Source organism: Gadus chalcogrammus, chromosome 9 (assembly GCF_026213295.1).
Source record: "Gadus chalcogrammus isolate NIFS_2021 chromosome 9, NIFS_Gcha_1.0, whole genome shotgun sequence".
In the NCBI taxonomy this organism is placed as follows: Eukaryota; Metazoa; Chordata; class Actinopteri; order Gadiformes; family Gadidae; genus Gadus; species Gadus chalcogrammus.
The window spans coordinates 6675488-6695100 of NC_079420.1; the positions used below are offsets into that span (position 1 = coordinate 6675488).

Below are 19613 nucleotides of genomic sequence, written 5' to 3' on the forward strand. Positions count from 1 at the left end.
TGGTTTTTAGGATCTGGTCGTTCATACTCTCACTCGTTGGCGGTTTCTTCTAAATAAACACAAAATGCTTCACTGGACCTAAACATAACGCCATTTTACGAAACCTATCTAAATTAAAAGAATGTATGAAATCCATTTGCTTCAAAACCACCGGCTGGGGCCTGTCAAGTGGACCGGTGGCCAACGGTATGAGCCATCACATAACCCGCCACCCCCCCCCCACCTCTGCTGTCATTAGCCGTGCGAGTACTTCACATTAGCAAGACAAACACAGCGTCTACGCAGCAGCCATTAAGGGCCACAACAGACCCCCTGCTGGTCTGACTGCAGGGGGAGCTTGTTTAACGCGGGCACCCTATTGTTCTCCCAAATTGGTCTTTGACTAATTGCCCATTTAGTCCCCTCTAGCCTGGCTGCCATCGTCTGCGCAGGCCAGACCAGCCTGCAGGAGCAGCCCACACTCGTCACATCAGGCTGTAAAGGCCTGCCTGGCTGGGGCCGCTGATGGGCCTGCCTGCCTGGTTGGATGGCTGGTTGGGTGGCTGGGATAGTTTTCAGGGATTAGATAAATGGAACGAGGGGAGAGGGGCCGGTGAGACTGGGCTTTCCCCCTGGCACGTCTCAAATCCCACACAGGGACCCTAACCAGTCACAGATAACGGATCCCCGCCTCAGGGCGAGCTCCAAACAAATGTATTGATTACACCTAACATGTGGCTATTGTTGCACCAAGTGCACGAGAGACGGTGGGCTGAGGGATCAGTGACACACACAAGCACACGTCTGCTGAGGCTCACTCGCTCTCAAACCGCTCTTATGAATTCAGTTACTTGTTGAAAACAAAAATGGGTACTTGGTTCAATTCCACAGCCTACCTTTTAGGCAAGACTTGAAACCTGTATTCACTGTGAATCGCTTTGGATTCAAAGTACCTGATAAGAACCTTCTCAATATTAATGTCTCACAGTCCTGACAATCTTTAGCAAAATAATTGGGTGACTAAGATAAAAAAAACGTTTTAAGGGGGCAAAGTTGACATAAATTTACATTGTTGTTCTTCTCTGGCTCATTTCCAAAGGTACATTTTCTGTGCATGTGCAGGCTTGTCACACCACTGTATCAGACAGATTAATACCCAGCGACAACAGCGAGAGTTGGGAGGCAATTACCATGTGAATCAAGAGTTTGTGTTGCTGGCAGATCAAAGCCAGGTGGGCTAGTAAACACCGCTCTCACTTAATTAGAAACCAATCAGGGGCCTTTTGAAGCAAAATTAGCGAACGAGGGCACATGAAAGAGACCTGTGTTGTGAGGGAGCCTGCCTGTCTGTCTACACAACCCTCAGAGACGAACCAACTCTCCCCCAGAATGATGTTCAACTCTGCGGATCATTTAGTTTGCCCACGCCTCAGTTCAGTTTTCCTTTTCTTGAACAAAAACAACCCAAATATCTTCATTGAGCTCTTCAACAGAAATTATTATAAGATATATATTTAAACTCAGCTGTCAGTTGACCATTATAAACAAATGTTATGCATTATTAGATCAGTTACATATCCACGTTATCTTTTAAGTTAAAACGATGTGTAAAAACTAATCGAAAACTCCCATGGCTGTATTTCAGTGTGCATGGGCTGACACACACACACACACACACACACACACACACACACACACACACACACACACACACACACACACACACACACACACACACACACACACACACACACACACACACACACACACACACACACACACACACACACACACCCAACAACAACCACCCACCCCCCCCCCCCGCCACATGCACACATATACACACCCATATTATATACCCCCCCCCCCCCCCCCTCACTGTCTGCAGTCCTCACAAACACAGTCGTTGTCTCCGTGAGCGTCATTGATAGGTACTTGATAACAGACTAACTGACTCACCGCAGGGGGGGCTGGCGGGCTGGGCCGCCCCTATATAAAGCGCAGCGTGGCCTGCAGAGGAGACACACACTACTCTCATCTGCTGCTGCAAGACTTCAGCAGCACTTGGCTTCAATCCTTCAACTCCCTCGGATCCTCTGCACTTTAAACCCAGGAGAACAAGCGCTCCACAATGTCCGTTGCCACCGTTTTCCTCGCCCTTTCCATCGCCATGACTCTCCTGGCCCTTCCCTGCCTCTCGAGTGGCTTCGACCTGGGACAGTCCACCCGCTGCGTGGCCATCCCCAGCCGGTTGACTTTGTGCCAGAACGTGGGCTACTCTGAGATGCGCCTGCCCAACTTCCTGGGCCACAGCAGCCTGGACGGGGAGGTGGTTCCCCGTTCCGAGGACTGGAGATCCCTGCTGCAGACGGGCTGCCACCCCCAGGCCCAGGCCTTCCTCTGCTCCCTGATCGCACCGGTCTGCCTCGACACGTAAGGACCGCTTTTCACTCTGTGTTCTGAATCAAATTAATTCATTTAAACATTGTAGGATTTGCTAAAGCTTCATATGGTGTTCTTAAGTGTTCGTTTCTTCTGACTTGATGCTAACCCTGTCTTTGTTCTCTCTCTCCAGGTTCATCCTGCCTTGCCGTAGCCTGTGCACGGCGGTGAGGGACAGCTGCGCTCCAGTGCTGGCCTGCCAGGGCCAAGCTTGGCCCGAGGCCCTCAGCTGTGACCGCTTCCCCGCTGAGGAGGACATGTGCCTGTCCCCGCACCCAAAGTTCCCCCAGTTCACCAAAGGTACGTTCCAACCTCCTCACATTACAACAGCTTCTTCTTTGGCTCATAATAATGATTTTTGTTCACAATAATGTTTTGCTTATAATCAGCTGAAAGGCTTTCAATTTCAATTTCAATGTGAACTCATGTTCTATTGTTTTCTTTATTATCACAGACTTGCCTAAACCTGCCTGTCAGAACTGCCCATCGGTGGAAGAGTACCCTACAATGAAAGGGGTTCTGGACACCTTGTGCCAGCATGACTTCGGTAAGCAACTTAACGCCATATCCGGAACGTATCCGAAAGTTGTCATCGTGGATCTATATCCCTCGTTTGATCTGATTCGGCTGAAAAAGCAAAGCTCATTGGCTAACTTCCCTGCCTCTCTTCCCAAGCTGTGACTGCCAAGCTGCACCGTCGACGCCTGCCCAGCGGCGAGCCCGAGTTCCAGGTGGACGGCCGGGTGGAGTTCATCCGCCAGGGCCCCCTCCTCCCGTACGACACCCAGCACCTCCTCCAGCAATGGCTGCTCATCAACCTGCGCTGCGCCCACGCACTGGTGCGACCCGGGCGCTCCCAGCTCTACCTGATCGCGGGCACCGTGCAGGCCGACACCACCCTGGCCATCACCCGGCTCTTCCCCTGGCACAAGAAGGACGCCAACATCGCCACGGCGACGCGCAAGTGGAAGCACCACAGGTGTTGATGGAGGAGGAGGAGCCTAGGCGTCGAACTGAACCATGATGGCGCGGCTAGCTAACTGGAGCAACTCTATAGCACGCGGGAAATGTTGCCGATGAATTTGGCCAACAAATAAGATAAAGGGAACGTTTATGGGATGGAGGAGGGGATAGAGTCTTTCTAGATTTCAGTTTTGGGCGCTATAGTCCACTTAAGAGCTCTAGATGTGTACAGGGAAAGAGCTGGACTCAAGGTTCTCTGCTGCCCCCGGTGACCCACTTTGTATTTACATGGTCACAAAGTTAATAGAATGCACTCGAAAAACTGTACATAACAATATTGTATATTATGTTTGTAAGAAATTATTTTCAATATAGAAAATTTTGTATTTATGAGTTTTTATTAAGTTTCAACAAGTGAAAATAAAATATTTAAAATAGTTATTTGCAATTGATGTGTTTTTCTTTTTCGTGATAATGCTGCACAGCAACAACCCAACAAACAGAACGATGTTATGATTGAATGGCTAACATTTGTACCACTTTTTGTGCTAATATTAGCAATAGTAAGGGTAAAAATGCCTTTCAAACACAGACACAAATACAAAAAAAAATTACAGCCTAAAGGGGTCTTTATGGTTCCGTGTTCACGCAACGCATGGGGGTTTTGGACCCCTTACATCCTTGCAGACACTCCTTGCGTCCAACGCAAGGGCCGGACGTGCGACTCCCAAAAATCGTAACCTTCCGTTGAGGCAACGCAGCAGCAAGGGCTGTGATTGGTCCACTTACTAAAACCCGACGGAGAACAATAAACGTTCACGACTGCGTCAAAGTGTCTGCTTGGTCATTGCGCTGCCGGAACGTGGGACCATAAAAAGGCCTTAACACGGACCATCTGAAGAAATCAGGTAATCTCGCACAGCAAGACGCAAAATTCCCTGCATATTTTGTAGGGCTGGGAAAAATGTAGATTCATCAATGCACTGCAATTTATTTGTTCTCGATTCAATTTTGATTCAGAACTTTTTTCGATTATTTCCATAAAAAAATAAAATCTAAAAAAGAAGCATACTTAGACATTGTAATCTAGAAGGGAGTATGCCTAAATGTACATGCCCTTTTACATTTGTCCATGTTATGATTATTACTTTTATGCTGCAAGTTTAGCTCAGGAACAATACTATATAATGGTGTATTCCCTTTTTGCTAGTTAAAGCACAATGAAATGGTTAATTCTACATAATATTTTGGTATTTTTGTCATTTGCACGTATTATTGAATTGATATCGAAGCAATTGGATCGATATCAAATCGAATGAAGACCTAAAGTATCGAATTTAATTGAATTGTGAGGTACCTGGCAATACCCAGCCCTAATATTTTGGTCTATCCCGTCTCTTAACTCTTCACCTTTCGTCAAAGTACCATTTGAAAGACAAATATAGACAAATTAACTGTCAAAATCTTACTCTAAGCTTTTTTAAGTGCTTCACTGCTGTAGAATCATTGAAGTAAACGACTGAAGTGAAGTCAACAACAACTTTAATTGACTTATCCCCACATACAGTACAGAGTAAGAAATAAGAGCAAAGGCATTCAAAGCTGTGCTTCAACCTTATCCACTCAGACTCACGGCTGCATTTGCAAATGCCAACCTCTGATGTAGCTTAAGAAGCTAGGGAGAGGATCGTGGCTTTGATTGGCCATCGGTTGTGTTTACACTTAAATAGTCTTTTAGGCTAAACAGAGCTCACGTGTTACTTGCTAATGCAGCTGATAACATCATTTAGGCCTACTGGATTGTATCTTTTCTCTCTTCAGACTTCATGACTTGGGCGACAGCTTTGCATAATTGCATGGGACCGTTTAAGGCTTCGTCCAGACCTAATGTTCCACCACTGTTTTTATTATGGTAATCATAGTTGGAGGCAGTGGAGTGGGTAGCTGTGTCACAGAATATAAAAGGTTTTAAAATATGTTTCTGATTGGTTGCTGAGCGGTTCAGTTTAACAAAAGTGAAATAGACTGTATTACTCCACTTTTTACGTTTTGATTGAAGCAATTCAAAGCTAATGAAGGATTAATTGGAAAGGATTAATATTTCATTAACAGTTTATTCAGGTGAAACATCTCATCAGGGGGGTTTCACAGCTGGGAAAAGCAGTTAATATTCCTTTAAAAAAATCCACAATTTGTAGATTTAAGAAACAAACTAAACCAAATTATTTGATGTTGAATTTGTGGAAAGGGAAGGAAAATGTAAATGATACATACAATAAAACAACATGCTATCCTTTATCAGCTATTGAAAGGTAAGCTTTAGGTACTTACAAAGTATTCTATTTGTCGTACAAATTGATTGAAAAGGATCTTCATCATAGGAAGTGCTTTAATGTAAAGCTCAAGACATATTACAAAAATATACATATTTATACAAAAAATATGATGTATTCAATTCCAAATTCCGTTTACTGATTGCAATTGCAACGAAAAAGCAGGAAATCCTTCCTGGGAAAGATTTGTCAGTGTAACATCCGTGTATATTGAAACGCAAAGTGATTTGCAATCGAAAAATGAAAGTCAATTGCAGCGGGCCTATCAACCGTGACGACAAAGCTTGTAGTTATTCATGATGCAACAAAAACACTATAATGCTAAGTAAACTTAGTGAAGGGAATGAATGTTAGACACATGTGATCATTAACATCAGTCTTTTGCCTTAGTGTGGACTTGAGCGATCTGCCAGAGTCACCGGTTCCCTATATGATTTTCCATGCACTATAACGGCTGTGTCTCTGCCAGCCTTGTGCGGTTGGGATCCGTCTGATGGGGGGACCTCCGGTGCTGGTTCGACCTCCACCTCCTGGGAAAGACCCCGGCTCATAAGCTCATCCATGGGGGAGCGGCTGTTGTGCACCTCCTTCTCCCTGCAGTTCCTCCACTTCATCCGCCGGTTTTGAAACCAGATCTTCACCTGGGGGAGGATCGAGGGGATTATGATTGGAGAGATTTTAAAGGCTCTATCTGTTAAATGCGAGGAATTCGATTTATTTTTCAATGCATTTAAATGAATTTCTCAATTCCTTTTAAAAACCCTTGTTTATTCTGGGAATGGAGGTCTTAGGACTTTGAGACGAGTGTTAGCTACTAGCCTTGCTTGTTCTCCATTGCCTCAGACTCCTTGAAACTGAGGTTAGCTGGTAGCCTAACTTTTTCTCCATCACCTGGGACTCCTTGAGACAGGTTAGCCATGAGCCTAGCTTGTTTTGAATCACCTGTGACACCTTGAGACTGAGGTTAGCATAGCCTAGCTTGTTCTTTATTACTATTAGTCCTTGAGACTAAAGTGAACTGCTAGCCTAGCCTGTTGTCCTTTTCCAGTGACTCCATGAGTCTGAGGTTAGCCCCTAGCCTAGCCTGTTGTCCATTACCTGTGACTCCTTGAGACTGAGGCTAGCTGCTAGCTTGTTCCGGTCCGTCTTGCTGATGTACTTCTGCCTCCGGAACGTTCTCTCCAGCTCCTTCCGCTGTTCCTCCGAGAACACGGCCCTTCTCAGTATCCCACGGCGCGACTTGGGACTGGATTCTGACGACCACATGGGCATGTTGGTTCCCTCTAAACGTGACAAATTCAGAACATACATATAAGTGTTTTGTCCGATAGCACAAAGGATATATTGACACAGCCATGTTGTGAATATCGCTATATTCATTTGGCTTGTACATGGTGGGGAATGGATGATGGAACAATTTCCTCAGAGCAAGCCCACCTGAATACAAGCAGAGATGTTATAAATATAACGTGGCGTTTCTACATTGCCCTCGCTCGCTCTCGTAATCATACTACTCATGTTTCCGACCGCACCAAATCTCCCCGGCACCCCGCTACTCCCTCCATGATCCTACATTCAGTCACACTCACTTTACCCCTCACTAGTCTTTAATTTGGTATCAATCATGGCACTTTAACACAGCGGGGGTGACTAAATGGGAAATATAAAAAAAAAAGTGGGGGGATTTGTTGAACGCTGATGGCACAATCCCACGGCCGCTCACTCACAGGTGCACGCATGACAAAAGTCAAGTGAAAACAAATTTGGCCCATCCATTCAGCGCTGCGCTTTTTTAATCTGTACGACAAATGTGCCCGGAGACCACCTCTAGAGAGCGACTAACCGGTTTGGACATGGCTCTCACTCCACTATGGCTGCTCAATGGTTGCCACTTAAACGCCAGATTACCAAGGTCACTCGCGGGCAACGTGTGTGTGAATGCTAAAGTGTGTGTGTGTGTGTGTGTGTACTGTGTGTGTGTGTGTGTGTGTGTGTGTGTGAGTGCGCGCGCCTCTTGGGCCCGGACTATAGAAGGCTTTGAGTTGGCAGTAGAAGGGAGTGGAGGGGGGAGAGGGGAGTGGACGGGGGGAGAGAAGGGAGGGGGCACAATGGAGTCGTTGAATGGGAAGGCCGCGACTGACTGGCTTAGCAGTGCAACACTAAATCTTTTCACCCGCAGGTATGAAGCCAGTTTGTATGTGAAGATGAGCTCAAATAAGTCCATAAAAGTCACTTTCATTGAATGCTTTAAGTCCCCGTCAGGACACTCCCTCTCTCCCCCTCTCCTCCTCCCCCAAAAGGGGGAAGGGCAGGCAGGAACGAGGACTGAAGGCCGGGAAGAAAGAGGTGGAACTGAGGGAGGGAGGGTGGGGGGGGCGGGGAGGTTTCTTGGACCATACAATAGTCAGGGGGTCCTGTGTCCGGGCCTCTTCCACCGAGGAATGAGGTAAGGGGGCGGGGGTGTTGGTGGGGGGGGTGGGGGGGGGGGCAGCAACAGAGTTCATTGCTGCAGTGAAAAATTGCATCGGGGTCGCGTGTGGACGGCGGAATAAAAGTGCTGATTGGTCACGCCGGGGCCGGGGCTTTTGTCCGGTCGCCGGGCACTGTGGGAAAGTGTCAGCGCACTAAGAGGACTCATCACACTCGAGGGGACGCGGCCATGTTGTTTTCTTAGAGCCGACTATTTACCGCCGCTCTTTAGTGTCAGGGCATTGTGGGACACACAGCAGCCACCTCTCCTCCCGCTGGGCAGGGAGAAGAATCCAAACCATTCCTGGTCTCAGTTGCAATCATACTCTCCGAAATACTCGTCATCGTCAAGAGGAAATCTGTGTTGTTTATTTTTCTCTGTCGACGGTTGATTCAAACTGATCACCTCCGGGACTCACTTTTACCCGACGTAACGCAACGGGAGAGATAAACAAACCCCGAAACCCAATCAACGTGTAGAGCGCTGGGAAAGAACCCGTGTCAATTATAATCTTAATCCGACAGACGACAAGACTTTTATTAGCTCCGCATATTTGCACCATGGGACCGAGTGTGTATTTGCCGGTACAAAAGATGGGGAGGAGGGGGAGTTTTGGCTCCGAAGGGCCTCCACCATCACCGCCACCCTACCCCACCCTCCCTCATGGACCACCCCTACCTCCCTCCACCCCCCCACCCCTACCCCCCACACCCCGGGCCCCAAACAGCCGTGAATGGTCATGAATAGTTGCCGTGCAGAGCTGAGAGGAGAATTAGCTCCCCGGCATAGCATCAGTAATTAGCTGTGGAAAGCGCACAGAGAGATGTAGGGGGGGTAACCCCCCCCCGCGGCAAAATGCTTTAGAGGGGTGCTGAGGCGTCGCTGATGAGGCATAAAACACTTACTGGGGAAGACCGGGGAGGGGGGGCTGGACCCACCGCAGCACGCCAGCACATACTGCGTAGGAGCCCGCAGGAACACACTGCTCATCACACCTGGAGAGAGAGAGAGAGAGAGAGAGAGAGAGAGAGAGAGAGAGAGAGAGAGAGAGAGAGAGAGAGAGAGAGAGAGAGAGAGAGAGAGAGAGAGAGAGAGAGGGTAAATGAGTAACCAGGTGGGATGCGCTAGATTGTCACTTAGGATTGTGACTACTTGGTCGTATTCACAGTTGGACGCCAATCGAGGAAGTTGGCCTTTCGAAGGCTGATTTGTGCCATGTAATTGTCATTTATAATGAATTAGCTGGTGAGAAAGAATTGTTTTTCTTCACAAACATTCCTCTTCAGTTCATTAGTGGCCCTAAAAGAGAAGAGGTCAGAGTCACCTCATGTTGTGTCCGAGGGCAAGATACTGACTTGAGAATATAACCTTCAAGTGTTGTAATAACACCATCATTTGGAGACAAAATCATTTTGTATAATGAATCCATGGCAATTACTAGTGCATACAAAATATATGAAAGTTATGTAATACAGCAATTTAACTTTTTAAATCGAGAAACATTTGGAGACAACATCATTTTTGTCACACAAGACAAAGTTATTAAACCACCAAAATGAATCAGCATTGGAAAAGCATGTAGCAGCTTTTGCGTTAGGAGACAAAAAAATCCCCAGAATTGACGCCATCTGTGAGCTTTTACAGATATGAGATGTTATTCGTGTTGCATCATAATGCTTCATTATTTTCTTATTGTGCAGCTAAATAGTATAATTATGACAGTAATTTGTTTAGTTTGTTGGTTTGTTAACGAACAAACCAATCCATCCGAGTTCCAAGGTGTACGGACAACTGTAGCCCACGCATGGACACATTGAAACACATCATACCTCGTTACCATGTTGATTATAAAAACCTAATCCATTACGAGCTTTACCTGAATGCGGTAGAAGGTGTCGGCCCAGGTCCTTCACCTGCTGCAAGGGCCATCCAGGGGCCTGATGTTGGAGCTGCAGACAGTGCTGAGGGCCCCAGATCCTCCTGGGGGACCTGCAGAGAGCATGTCCCAAACGCTCACCTGCTGCGTCACCACCAGCTCCACCACTACCACTCCTACCACTTCTAGAGCTACTACTGCTGCTGCAGCTGCTGCTGCTGCTGCCCTCTGGGCCGGCGGCCGACTGAAGCAAATGGTCGATTAGAAAGCTCTTCCCTGATATGCCGAAGCCCGGTAACGCGGGAGGAGAGCTGGCCATGGTCACCGTCCTGGTATCCTTGCGGGTCTGCACTGAAACCATCCTGTTTTTTTCGCACACGAGGTAACCCCACACTCAGTCAACGCACAGCGCAGTCACAGCCACTGTGACACTACTGCGACTCTCCTTCAAGCCTCCTCGAGTCAGCGGGCCAGCTTCATTAAAAGCCTGGAGAAAACAACACACACAAAAAAAAAGAGTAAAAAAGAACTCCCCTTCTTCCTCTTCAGGGCTCGGCACTTTGCCTGGGTGCCGTGCACTGATTGGCTGAGAGGTCCTAATGTGCTCCTCAATTCAGATAAGGCTGGGTTCTTTTTGGAGTGGCAGAAGGTGGGACCAGTTCATTCATTATGTCAACTAGCCTATTAAATGATAGACACCAGAGACAATGGACTGCTGGCCAAAGTTGAACATGCACCAAACACTCCTCTGTCGTAGTAAATAGTTTTCTCTTTTTTCCTGATTCCCCTTAGTGCTCCATTGTGGGGAACCTGGCCTTTCACGTTCTCAGCAAGTCATCCGAATCGCGCCCTTTTGTGATTATTTCAACTGAAAAATGATTTTTTTTGTAGTTTTTTTTATAAAGACTCTTTTAAGTCGTAAGAACCGTTGTTACGTTGGTTGTATACCAGCCCCAGTAGTAAAACGAGGACAAGACAAAAATGGAATAGTACAATTATTGATTTACAAATATACATTTTTAATAAATGTATCCAACAATATGTAAAAAGTGAGTAACATATTCATTAGGTTGGAATTATTTTCGTAAAAGCAGTTCAACATTTTACATTCATAAAGAAAAAAACATTGAATAGAATAGTGGGCCCAGGCTTTCTAGATATTATGAGTAAATGATTAATCTTAGAATAACCCAGCAGAGCAGCAGCCTTACGTCTGTTGTTGAAGTCATTGAAACTTCTCCTTCTATTCACCCCTGAATCACTCATTCCCTGGCATGCTACATGCACTTTCTTAAATTTAACATTTAAGAACCTAAATGTACCACCTATAAACGACACAAATCCTAAGCATGCATTTGCTTAGTTTGTCCACTGGGTTCTCTGTTTGCACACATACTGCTTGTATTTCCTACTATGGAGAGATTATAGAAACACAAAGAATCACACACACACACACACACACACACGGACGGCGCACACGCTGGGATGTTTTGATGTAAACAAGTCCGGTGCGCGGTGCTCGTGTAACCTTTAGCGCCACGCTGAGCGTTCCAGCTAATGATCTTTAACAGCAGAGCCGGCTCTCCATAGAGGGGAAGGGGAAGCCGTAAACAGGCATGTCGGCCGAGGTGGGGATGGGGGGGCCTGGCTTGTAGAGAGAGACTTGATACCTCATGCTGAGCATGGAAATTGGCCCAGACAGCTCGGCCTATTGTACGACGGCCATGGAGCCAAAGGTTGCTTGTAATCAAATTTGAGGGTTTTTATTCCCCAGACTGGTGGAAGAGGGGGGGCACGTCGGGCCACGAGATGAGGGTTACAGCGAGGCTCCGTGTCTGGGGCACCTTACCCCCCCGCCCCCCCACACACATCACAGCGGGTGATGTGTGTTTGTGTGTGTGTGTGTGTGTGTGTGTGTGTGTGTGTGTGTCGGTCTGTGTGTGTGTTTATGTTGACAGGCTTCGTGAGGGGTGTTGTTTCTGACATTCCCTGCCGATCTCTCTCTCCCTCGCTCCCTCCCTCCCTCCCTCTCCATCTGGACAGTCTCTCGCTCGTCCACAGTCGTACTTTATTGCCTGTGTTGACGTTGAAGGTGGTGGTGTAAGGGTATTTGTGGGGTTACACTAGCAGAATCCTTTCACCATGCATTATTCATGCAGTAATATTCCACAAGCCTCAAAGATTTGTCTTTCCTTTTTATGTATAAACAACAGAAGAATCCTATGGGCATCCGTACCAGGAAAATATGGAAAAACAGATGAAAAAACACACACAGTCATTGTGTGTTCGCTGATGCCAGTGTCAGAGTTCCCTCCTGATCTCAGGGGACTTAAAGAGCATGTCTGAGAGCGTGTCATGGTTAGGACTCGGCACTTGTTAATTAGACCCAGCCCAATAGAGCTCTTCACATGGAGGGAGCTATAATTAGACTATTCTCCTACGGGGACGAGCAAGAGAAATGTCCCTGAAAGTTTGTGAGGATTTATTTGATGTCTCCCTCATTGTACCCCCCCCCCCCCCTTCCATCCAACCCTCTCTCCCTCTCTCTCCCTCCGTCTCCCTCCCTCTCTCTGTCTTTCTCTCTTGCCCTCTGATCATGGACGGAGGGAAAATGGAGGGAAAAGATAAAAAAGCCGTCCCTTCATTCAGAGTGATCCACAATGGCCGCCGTCCCGTCTAAAGCGGGCGCTCCTGCCGGACCAGCTGAGGACTCTTTATACTCCCTCTTTCTCTTCCCCGCAATAAAGCTCTTGAAGAGGGAGAAAAAAATAGATAGCGCCCCTTTGCACCCCCAATTGATATTCCACCACTCGAACTTAATATCCTGAATGGAGGGCCAGACTCCATGAATCAGGAAGACAATGCGCTTAGCTTAGCAGCAAACTGGCACATTGTGTGGTGTCTGTGGTCTAGTGGAGGAAGTTTCTAATGTGGGACTCACAATTGTGTGTCTATAGAGTTCTAATGAGCTTCTGTGTGCCTTGTGAATGGTGTGGGGGTGGTGGTGGTGGGGCCGGGGGTGGGCTTTTAGCACAAGGGCCCAATGAGCCAGCTCAATGCCCTCAGGCCACAATAGGGCCCGGGCGAATATGGGAGGGGCCGGGGAGCCACTGCAATGCGCGGCGGACAGTCAATAAAAATCCCTGAGCTAGTAAGAACATTGGGGGAATATAACTGTTTTAAATGGGGGAGGGGGAAGGGATGAAAAAGGAGAAGTGCATTTAACGATGTTCTCACAGGGTTCTTCTCCATTGTAGTCTACCCTATGCTTTTCCCCTCATGAACGTGTTTTCCTTATGGGGTTTTAAATAGCAATAGTGTTCAGTATGTTAAGGTGAACGGGCCGTTACCGCTGAGGAGCTGTTGTCTTTGTCAGCAGTGATGGATTTAACTGTGGGAGAGCTGGAGCCTGATTCAACAGGAGGACAGACATGGGCTCCTGAGCTGATGAGATAGCCTATAGCTCCAAGGTCCTCAGTCCAACATACAGTGGTCTGCTACATGAACATATGCGACTGGTACTTCAACAAAATTTCCAGAGAGTAACAGATACAAGTATCTGTAACTCCTTCTTTCCTATTACGAAGCATATCTTGAAATAAGTATATTTCAAGATATGCTTCGTAATGGGAAATTACTTTAAGCAATTATTGCTCCAGCAATATAGATAATACATTCTCCCAAAATGTGTGCACATATTGGTGCAATAATATAGTTGGAAAAAAAAGCCGGTAATAAACACATAATGATATAAATGAAAATATAGACATAACGAAATATATAGAGACAATACCTACATATGTTCAGATATTCTACCAACTAAAATCCTAGGATATTAAAAGTGTATGCATTGGCAAAGATTTGGTTGCCTGTAATTAATATTAGGTCATAGACTGTTTAGTAACATGCATCTTTGACCAACCTTTCATGTTCGGCTATTTTCAACCTTTACACGTTTAAGTTTAATACGCAGCCCCGCAGTAGATCACGAGTGCCATGGCCTGTTGAATTGAAGTACTGCATGTGGCAGTAAGTACTGCATGAGCCTCTGTAATGTACCATTAGCTCCACAAGATGGCACTGTAACAACAACTATTATCACGGCGGCCAAATGAGCGTAAAAAAATACTTTGCAGAGTTATAAATACAGTAAATACACATAAAATAGAATCATATCTGACGCCCCCCAAATAACTTTTTTTATTGTTGGTTTTCTTTGCTGACCCCGAACATACATGGACAAACACTTTGCCCACAGATGAGGTAAACAAATCGATGTTAAATCAGTGGTGATTTCAGGATCTAATGATGGAGCCAATGACTTCTTTAAATAGAACGGCAATGCTATTTTTAGTCATGTATTTTGGAACGCTGGCCTGGCGCTATGCTTAGTGTGTGTGGGTGGGTGTGGGCGCGCGGCCACGCGTGCGTGCCAGTGTATGTGTGTGTGCGCGAGAGAGAGAGAGAGAGAGAGAGAGAGAGAGAGAGAGAGAGAGAGAGAGAGAGAGAGAGAGAGAGAGAGAGAGAGAGAGAGAGAGCGCGCGCGACAAGGCACATGCTTTAATCAAGCTAATAGCACTTTGGGAAGGAATGACATCGTGTAGGCAATACAAAGTCGGTGGTTATTACATTCCACGTGTCTGGGCCCCGGGAGGAAGGTTTTGTATTATTAATAAAGAACAGAGAGTTACCGCCGCGGTCCGTCCGCCGCAGGCAGCAGATGTGACATGACGTCACACAGCTGTCCCAGCTGAAAACAGACACACTCTCTCTCACACACACACACACACGCACGCACGCACGCACGCACGCACGCACGCACGCACACACACACACACACACACACACACACACACACACACACACACACACACACACACACACACACACACACACACACACACACACACACACGCACACTCGAGCACGCATGTTTCCTTTGGTTTTAGGACTGTTGATGTCCTTTAAAGCTGCGTGACACGACCCCTTTCAACCAGCTATTATTAAGGGGGAGCAACATCTATTTTTCATCATCCAGGGAGGCGTTCACTTGCGCTGCATGATGACCCATATACAGCGTCGTATTCCCATTGAGCAGACAAACAACGAGAGCCAAGTTGATATGCCATTTGATGCGTATGTGCCCATCTCGGGCGGGGTCCCCAGCACGGTGCTCCGTTCTGAAGTGGGACCGAAGCTGTGCCTGTTGACTGGCCGCTGTGTCGTCCCCCTGGCCTCAAGTCTGCTGCTTCTGGTAGCAGATGGGCCCCGCTCCTCGGCGCACTTTGAACAGAACAGCACGGCCAACACACATACCCCCCTTCTCCCGCGATGAACCCATAATGAGTCCGGGTCGGCTTGTTGCTGCAGATGCAGTTGCGTCTGCGTGAAGACCACGCACGAGGACAACAGGTTGCAAATCACATATTTCGATTATGTGTTTATGTGAATTGAGCATAGAATACAGGAATTGGAGGTGCCAGTGTGGTCCCACTGGTTGTGATAAAACTAATAAAAAAATTAAAAATACTACTGTCAGGGCCAAAGACATAATTGTTGTTGTTGTAATTATCGATATAATGAGTATTGTTATTATATTTTCTCCAAGGGATCTTGCGCGCCCTTTGAGCATTCTGTCATTTTGCAAAAAAAGTATTAGTTCCAGATTTTTATTCACCAATATTTTCGATCTCAGCGCTGGCAACAAGGGGGCGCCAACGCACGGTTTCCCTCCTGGGCTGGGGAGCCACCTCTCCGGCTGCATCTCTTCTACACCAGCAACTCATCTGCTGTTCACAGCGCTCTTCGCAGCGGTGTAGACGAGCCTTCTCCGACCTGGTGAACAGACCGATTGTTCTCCTCAGTTCCACACTGGTCGGTTGTGCGCGAATGGAAGACGGATCTTGCGTTCAATGGAATAACATATATTTTTTTCTTACCGGATGGGTTGTGCATCATTGGATCTCCTAAGTTCTGGTGATGTCCTCTCCTAAATCCTGCGATTGGTGAAAAAAGCATTCTTCGCCGGGGAGTTACAGCCTTCGCATGTGATTGAGAATTACCGTGTCTTGGAAGTGGACCTAACATGGACTAATTTGTTTTTATATTCACAATGGGATTATTACAGCTATTTCTGATCGTCGGCTTAATTTGCGTAGCCTCAGGTATGCTACAGCGCTGTCATTGACTTTTAACGGAGACTATAAATTCTATGCCACATCTTCTTATTGATTATGAACATAGCAGCCTACATATAATGTGGGTTATTGCGGTATAATGTACAATTTAACGAATGACGTTAACCCTAAAGTTAATAAAATAGGCGAATTAATTATAAATTCTATTTGGTAGCCCCTTTTTCTTTTACCATAACATATTTTCGTACATTTGATCGAAAATCTTCTGATTACTGACTAACTAAACAAATCCCTATATTTAACCTATCTACTATAACTAACAACTGAAGATTTTTTATATTTTTTTATATATAGGCCTTTATAATTTCATATGATCTATTTGTATGTATTGACTTATTTCTGGCATTGTGTTGTTTCGCCTGACGTGAACCAGTCCTAGGTTTCGGCATCGACCCTGCCCTGCGCGTCAGCGTGTTTGACGAGCTGACGCTCGGCGACGGCTTCGATGGAGTCACTCAAGTCCAGGGCTTCCACAGCGAGTCCAGAGCCTTCCACTTCCAAGGTAGCCTACAGCACGCCTCGTTTCATGTACGAAGATCATTGGATAAAAGATAGCTTTCTTTAAAAATTTTTTTTGCCAAAACAAGTCCACGCATATTTTGCCTTATTCACTGTTTTATTTCTTGGTTTGGAGTCCTTTTATTAAATTAATGCTGCGCTGCGTATCTGATAGTTTAGCCTTATACAAAACACCACCCATATGGGATGTTGTGTTTAACCGTGCGTTGGGGGTCCCTATAACATGCCCACTGCTCACACAATGGGCGATGAGGTGAAGGTGTCCAGCAGTGCAGATGGACCTCGTTTGTAAACCATAACAGCGGGTCACACGAGCTGCCCAATCCATGTCGCAGCTGTCCCCGCGTCCGATTTAAACTTGACCAGCGACCCTTCGCATCATGGCATATCTGGACCAGTCTCTTGACCAGTCTGTACATGCTCCCTTCGTGATGTAGGCCTACGTGTTTCCTAAAATGGTACAGTTTTCGACAATGTCGACAGTGCAGCTAGATATCTTGCTATGTCCTTGATCAAATAAAACAAAAGAATGCGGGGATACACATAAACGCACCAAAAGTTACAACTTTGGAGTGTTTTTCTAGATGGGAATGGGGATGCGGAAAACCTTCGCCGTCGTGAAGTCACGTCGTCCGTTGCGGGCCGGATACCTTATAAATAGGACAAGAGGGTCCTGAAACGAATGAGCCGCAACAAAAAGTTACTTTAGCCCAACATTTCTCCTGCCACCACTAAACCGCCGCAGTGTGATGGCGGGCGTGCGTCCTCGATTTTGTCAGACGGCAGCTGCCACTCTTTGTGAACGCAGGACCTCTGGATGGGGCCGCTGGGATATACCTCTCCGTGGCTGGAGGACGCAAAGAGAGAGAGAGAGAGAGAGAGAGAGAGAGAGAGAGAGAGAGAGAGAGAGAGAAATAGACACCAGGTTAGTGAGGGAAACTAGTAGTAGGCAGGTAAAGAGAGAGGGAGGGAGAGAGTCCACCAGACACAAAGACGTTAATAGGTAGTGTGAGAGAGTTAGAGAGATGAAGATAGAGAGACTACCAGACCCAGAGAGAGACTAGTCGTAGAGAAAGTTCAAGAGATAAAGATGGAGAGACTACCAGACCCAGAGAGAGACTAGTCGTAGAGAGTTAAAGAAATAAAGATAGAGAGACTACCAGACCCAGAGAGAGACTAGTCACAGAGAGAGTTAAAGCGATAAAGATAGAGAGACTACCAGACCCAGAAAAAGACTATTCATAAAGAGAGATTTCCAGAGATAGATATATAGAGACTACCAGACCCAGAGAGAAACTAGAAGGCAGGAAGAGATAGACTAGTATAGTGGAGTACAGAGTTAAGTAGAGAAGGACTATTTTGTAGAGTGAGGTAGATCCCAAATGGAGGAGAATGTGATTCCTGATGGTGTCCGCATGGTAGAAACGTGTGTCCGGTTTGTGAAAACCTGATTACTGATAGTGAAAACGTGCATCCTGTTGGTGGAAACGTTTATCCAGATGGTGAAAACGTGCATCCTGTTGGTGGAAACGTTTGTCTTAATGGTGAAAATCATTTGTCGTGACGGCGAAAAAACTGCGTCTTTGTGTTTAAAACCTGCGACCTGATGGTTAAAACGTGCATCCGTGTGTTAAAAACACGCGGGACGGCGTTATACAGCGTTAGACGCTGCCATAGGGGGGAGGCAGCAGGAGTGTCTTCTGCGGGCGGATCACCTGTCAATCAGGTGCTCTCGTCACCGTTATTTCATTTGGCCGGGCCGGCGTGAGACGGAGGCCAGCGGTACATTAAATCACTGAGCTATCTGGTCAACTCTCTCAGTCTCCAGACAGCGGGCGAGAGACATTCACCAGACACACAACGAGACCCGGAGAGGTACACACAGAGAGAGGAATGGGAAGATGGGGTTTCTGAGAGGGAGGGAGGGAGGGAGGAAGGGAGGGAGGGAGGGAGGGAGGGAGGGGGAGAAGGGGGAGAATGAGATGGATTTAGAGAGAGCGATGAGGAGAGCTGGATAAAATAATAAAAGAAGGGTGAATGATGAGAACGAGGGAACCAGGAAAGGAGGGAGGGAGAACGAAGGAAAGGTAAATAGAGAGCGAGAGAGGGGCATCGGGGATGGGGAGGACGGGGAGGAATCAAGAGCAGCAGAAGAGCCTACAAGAGAATGCTGATTCCACACGTCTTGCTGTCGAGGCTGGCTGGAACCGGCACAGCAGTGGCACTGGGATGCTCATTAGAGAGCAGGCTGAGCAGATCCAAGGCCCTTTCTTCCCCCGCCTGCCTGCCTGCCTGTCTGCCTGCCCAGAGGGAGAGCTTCAATCTCTGGGTGGAGAACAAGCGGCGGGTGGCGCTGAAAACCTGAAGGAAATGACATATTTTTATATATATTTCGAGAAGAGTTTTTGTTATGTATACAATTTCTAAATTTCAGATTATATGTCTTCCACTGCGTTTTCTGTGCCGGGAGATTCGGGGCGTTGGTTATGCAGCGTGTGAGGGAGTGAAAGTGAGCGCACAACGGTGGGAGCGTGGTGTTTAGGGGGGGGGGCCCTATCCGCTGAGGCCCTTTGAAGGCACGTGGGGTCAGCGATACAATGAGAGGCTCACGGAGAAGCCCACCTCGGGAGGATGAGAACAGAGCGAGAAGAACAGCCTCGGGCTACCAGGCGCTTCCACCTCATTACACACCAGTGCACACCGGTGCTCCACCGCGAACACCCTGCCCCGCCCCGACGGCAGCCTGATGTGTGACCCCCCCCCCTCCTCCCCCCCTCCTCCCCCCCCCCTCCTCCTCCCCCCCTCCTCCCCCCCCTCAAGTGAGTTAGGGCTGA

The 19613-nt window shown here is 47.1% G+C and overlaps 3 protein-coding genes across 3 annotated transcripts in view; 2 read left to right on the forward strand and 1 right to left on the reverse strand.

The window, feature by feature from the left end:
- Positions 1–2110: 2110 nt before the first annotated feature.
- szl (sizzled) lies at positions 2111–3794 on the forward strand. Its single transcript, XM_056598741.1, has 4 exons — positions 2111–2412; positions 2555–2721; positions 2876–2968; positions 3097–3794. The coding sequence occupies exons 1-4, from the start codon at positions 2111–2113 to the stop codon at positions 3405–3407; spliced, it is 873 nt and encodes a 290-aa protein (XP_056454716.1). The 3' UTR covers positions 3408–3794.
- A 2309-nt stretch (positions 3795–6103) lies between these two features.
- Positions 6104–6989, reverse strand: LOC130389078 (homeobox protein DBX2-like). The gene is made up of 2 exons (XM_056598742.1): positions 6816–6989; positions 6104–6358 (listed from the first exon to the last, which is right to left on the reverse strand). Exons 1-2 carry the CDS (start codon positions 6987–6989, stop codon positions 6104–6106), a joined length of 429 nt encoding a protein of 142 aa, XP_056454717.1.
- An 8903-nt stretch (positions 6990–15892) lies between these two features.
- The window catches only part of LOC130389079 (protein kinase C-binding protein NELL2-like), a 31493-nt gene continuing 27772 nt past the window's right edge, over positions 15893–19613 (forward strand). Inside the window, exons 1-2 of the mRNA XM_056598743.1 lie at positions 15893–16227; positions 16634–16762. Of these exons, the coding sequence (XP_056454718.1) occupies positions 16176–16227; positions 16634–16762 (181 nt within the window). The 5' untranslated portion in view covers positions 15893–16175. The remainder of the gene's footprint in view (positions 16228–16633; positions 16763–19613) is intronic.